Here is a 4,784-nt window from a genome sequence, read left to right as displayed (position 1 = left end):
TTGTGCCCCCCGGCCCCTCCCCTGCCTCAGAGGCAGGCCAGTGTGTATGCAGGAGAGGGCGGCACTGTTTGCAGGAAAGAGCTCCCCCCCACCCCACCCCCGGGCCCTACCACCTACCGCGTCTGGCACCAGGACGGCTTTCAGACCTGCTGGCTTGGTTAATCTTCACAACATCCTCTTTAGTTCACGAATAAGACACTGGCTCAGAGTGATTCAGAGCCCTACCGGAAGATCGCAAGGTAACACATGGACGAGATGGGACCTGAACCCTACTCCTCACGCTGCTATCTACTGTCAACACTGCTGTTACATGACGCAGAGCAACTGCACGAGGCTCCTTCATCCCAACAGGCTGGATTTTTTCAGGTTCCAAAGGACCTTTCTTACATGACTTCCCAGCTGCCCTATCTAAACGCACGGCTATTCACTAATGGTTTCCAAGTAGCAACACTGGACAGAGTGTGTGATTATGGGGTTCCCAGGTACCACAGGCTTCACCGTGAAGCTCCTAAGCACCAAAAGTCAATCAGCCCGAAACAAGTTATCATTTCTATTCTCTGAGTGGGCAAGCCTACACCACAGCTCCCAAGAAAAGAGCAATCGAAAGTCCAAGTCTTGGCTGAAACATTCTCTCGGCTTTCCTCTCTGGGATAATGCCTTAGGAGCTGCAATCTGATTGTTTTTTATAGTTTGGTTTGGTTTGCTTTGTTTCGGGTTTGTTTATTTTGCACTGCAGGGCATGACTACTCACCAAACTGAGACAGAGACAGAGGGGGGGAAACATCACGCCTGTGGGGAAAGCTATACCACAGTCCCTTCTCCTCCGCCTCCCCCTCCTTTTTGGGATTTTGGGCACACATGCACACGCTTCCGGCACTGTTTCTCGGGCCACTGGTCTGGTACTGTGCGGTTGGCTGAGTGGGTTCTAGCGGCCATAACCACCAGATCACAGAGCTGGTCCACAATTAATATTTTTAAAAACCTTCCTCGCCAACTCACCACTTTTGCAAGTCACTTCATTTTGCTTAGCTGAAAAGGGAATTTTGAGGTCTATGCTTCCCTGTCTCAAAGGGGATGACGTAAAGGTGAAGCCAAGTCAGGTCCACAAGGTTCTCTGTTAGAAAATACATGAGCGTTTCTCACCAGTTATGTTTAGTCGCACGACAACAAATGTCCTTAGAGGGGACCAGCAGATGGCGTAATGGTTACATCATTGAACTCCCACATAGTTGACTGTGGTTCAAGCCCTGAACCCAGTGGCTTAAAATTTATACCGGGCACAAGTGTGTGGGGGCCCAAGATCCCGAGAGAATGGAGGAGAAGGGATTGCAGTGTGGCCATACCCCCGGGGGGTGATTTCTCGCTTTCTGTCTCTGTCTTCCTCTGTCTCTCCAGCAAATGCATGTGCCCTATAATAAAAATCTCTCTCAAAAAAGTCCTTCAGAAAGCATATCCTGGGTAAGCCTAGAGCTAAGAGGCCATCTTGGGCAAGGCTGTTTCTTTCACATGACCATTAGAAAATCTGCAACGAGAGTCACACATCTCCAATTTAGATATTCCTCATACCGCTACAACCTCATCCTCCCTTTGAAAAACTGGACTGCCATTCCTTTACATCAAACTTGGAATAATCTATGTTGAGAGTAACTTATATGTTCTATTGCTTTAATCAAGAAAATGAAAGAGAAACAGAACTCAGAGCCTATCCATGTCACTGCGGTGGGCTGAGAAGTCACACCTGGCTGATCCCTGGCCAGCCTTAGAACAAATGACCTCCCATACCAGAGACTGACCTGCTTCAGCTGCTCGTCCAGACTCCAGCTTGGTGTCCCGGCTGCAGGGACTGGAGGGGGAGCCTTGGATGTCTCTTTGGTATGGTCTTCTTTAGCTTGTCCATGCGCTGGGAGCCCAGGCGTGGGGAGCAGGCCGGACACGGGTGCCACTCTGGGGTCTTGGCGAGCTGCTTTCTGCACGTGAAAATATTTTGAAGCAGCCTGGGCCTCCTTCTCAGTCACCTCTCCAACTTCGTCATCCCCGTCTTCATCTTCCAGACCTCCTTCCTCTTCCTCAGGCTCCGAGTTCACATTGCTTCCTTCCAAACCTCGGGCCACTGCTGTAGCTGGGGGAGCTCTGGCTACAGGACCTAGTGCAGGGCTGCCAGAGGGCCTTGCAGGTATGACAGGAAGGAGCGGCGGCTGTGCAGCTGGCTTCTGGGAGTACAGGAAGGGGGCTTCTCTCACCTGCTGGCCCTGCTTCTCCCTGGTGTCCACCTGCAGAGGGGCCAGGTGTGGCTGCTTCTGTGGTGGCTGCAGTGGCTCCATCACTGGTCTGAGCTTCACCCACCAATTGGCATGGCTCTGAATCCGGGTGCAGTCCTGCAGGCACACCAGGCCTAAACCCTGAGTGAGTGACAGAAACCAGAGGAGGAGGGGGAAAACAATGACATGAAACAGGTATAAAAAGGCACCCTTTCCTTGAGTAAAGGGCCATGAGGTCTGAACACTAACCATGTGCTCCCAAACCTGAGTTTTAAGATGAGTGAGTAGTGGGGGCAGGGAAAGATGTGAAGAGGAACAAGATGTAAGACAGGAAATAGGAAATGAATCTCAGTGGTGATAGACTACTGAGGGATCTAAAAGTAGCAGATCTGGGGCCAGATGGTGGCACAGCAGTAGCACAACTGCACCCACATGGGAAAGGTCCTTGGTTCGTGCCCAGGGCCTTCCTGTATGCTGTGTGTGTGCACACGTGTGTCATGAAAGCTGGTTAAGACTGGAGGGGGATCGAGGCTTCAGAACCCTGTTAGTTCTATGTCTCTCTCCCTCATGGAAGAAATAAAGGGGAAAAAAAGAAGCAAGTCCACACAATATCTAGTCTGCTGACATCTGTGTTCTGATCTCTCTCCCTCCACGTTATCAAACATTAATCTGTTTATTACTAGGCAGCCGGGTTTGCACAGTACAGGCCTGTAACTATGAAAACCACGGTAATAATGGGAAAGAAGGACCAGCGTAAGAGACTCCTGCTTATGCTCCCAGACCTAGCGGAGGAAAATGTTACCGTCAGGCAGGCAGAAGGACTTCTCTCAGAAAAAGCAAGACCAAGCAAATTGCTCTTGGGTTTCAACTTTTCAAATTTCCCGGATCAAATGGCCAGCCTGCTTGTCAAGTAGACTGAGCTATGCTAAGTGGGTATTACGGCCTCTAAAAGAATCCAATTTCAACAACGTGGAAGAAAGGCGCAAGGAGGCGAGAGCCTCAGATGGCGATGGTCACTCAAATGGCGAAATTCCTCTGGAGGTTTTAAAGGTAATTAATTGGAAACAGATATCAATATTGCCTAAACAGCAAAGTAATGCTGCTTCTTTTTTTGGAAATGGCCAAGTAAACCTCTTCACATCCCCTTTCTTTCTGATTCATTTCTACTGTATTTATTCGAGGATGAATACAAAAAGGCAAAAGGCGTTCAGGCCCAGTTCAGGCCCAAAGCGTTTGGGGGCAGGTTTATCTGCATTCTTAACAGTCAGTCTCCAAACATACCCCTTTCACACCCTGCCCCTGCTACTCCCCCTTCCTTCCTCCTCTCCCACCCCCACCCTCAACAAACCCACTTAAGTTTTAGTTCCTCCGCAAGCCTCCATGACCGAATGGATTACTAGCAGGAGCAAATTTCAGGAGAGCAGGATTTACAACGTGGCGCACAATTTTGTCCTCACATGAAAGCAGAGGCCGCACTGCACAGGTCAGGACTTGATGCTTGCATTGTTTCAGGACTGGGTGGAAAGACGAAAACGCTAAATGTCTCTTACATGTTTACAGATTCACAGGAAGGTAATCACGCCCTCGCAGTAAAAGCTGCTTGGGCTTATGGATTTTTTATAGGTTAGAGTGAAAAAGGTACAGTGATAAAACCTAGGCAGGAAAAAAGCAAACAAGAAAGGAGAGGAAAAAATTCTCATTTTCTGTTTATCTTAGAAGCACTGCTTGGGCCCTTTGTGTTCTGTGAAACATTCAAATTCCAATTTCCCTCTACTGGCCTTTACTTCCCCCACGGGCACTTGAGAAAGTGTGAGTTATGCCTGTAGCAATACTTTCGCTCCGTTTTAGTTCTTCCTACAGTGCAACAAAACCTGGGCAGCATTGCACCCGTGTTAAATCCAGTGGCCAAAAGCGTTCTTTTAAAATAGAAACTGTCTGGGGTCAAAGAAAATCAAACAAAAGCAGCAGCGAGTCGGCGGTCGTTTGAAATGGCCTTATTATGAGGATTACAGTCAATCTATCTCCATCGGAATCATTTTCAGCCAAGTCCTGCCAGTCGCTGAACAACTGCTTCTCGTCTGGTGGCACCATCTTCTCCACAGTGCTGTCCCCTGCGGAGGGGGAGGTGTCCCACGGCGACTGAGATGACTCAGTTCTACAACTCGATCCGCACGCCCTCCCCCAAAGCCCATCTCGGCGTCCGTGCGCAGCCGGTGGTCCGAACAAGGAGCCACCTGCCTAGCTTTAGAGCCCCGCGTCCCCAGCCCTAAACTCTCGTCTGGTGGCACCATCTTCTCCACAGTGCTGTCCCCTGCGGAGGGGGAGGTGTCCCACGGCGACTGAGATGACTCAGTTCTACAACTCGATCCGCACGCCCTCCCCCAAAGCCCATCTCGGCGTCCGTGCGCAGCCGGTGGTCCGAACAAGGAGCCACCTGCCTAGCTTTAGAGCCCCGCGTCCCCAGCCCTAAACCAGCGCGTCCCCGGCGGCCCCTCCCCCACCCGAAGCTCCCGGACCCCGGGGGCG

General features: G+C 50.6%; 1 protein-coding gene across 5 annotated transcripts in view; it reads right to left on the bottom strand.

Moving 5' to 3' along the window:
- Window positions 1–4,784, bottom strand: part of ARID3B (AT-rich interaction domain 3B) — a 62,015-nt gene that overhangs the window by 54,542 nt on the left and 2,689 nt on the right. For 2 of the 5 annotated variants that reach the window (XM_027766158.1, XM_027766159.1), the window contains exon 1: window positions 1,794–3,547. In XM_027766158.1, coding sequence (XP_027621959.1) covers window positions 1,794–2,510 — 717 coding nt within the window. In that variant the 5' untranslated portion in view covers window positions 2,511–3,547. Of the gene's footprint in view, window positions 1–1,793; window positions 3,549–4,784 lie in introns of those variants that run through there. The other 3 variants (XM_027766162.1, XM_027766161.1, XM_027766160.1) reach the window with 3 other exon arrangements.

This window comes from Tupaia chinensis, unplaced genomic scaffold (assembly GCF_000334495.1).
Source record: "Tupaia chinensis unplaced genomic scaffold, TupChi_1.0 Scaffold141293_1, whole genome shotgun sequence".
Classification (NCBI taxonomy): Eukaryota; Metazoa; Chordata; class Mammalia; order Scandentia; family Tupaiidae; genus Tupaia; species Tupaia belangeri.
The sequence above is the reverse complement of the archived record's forward strand: the minus strand, read 5'-3'. Positions and strand labels throughout refer to the sequence as shown.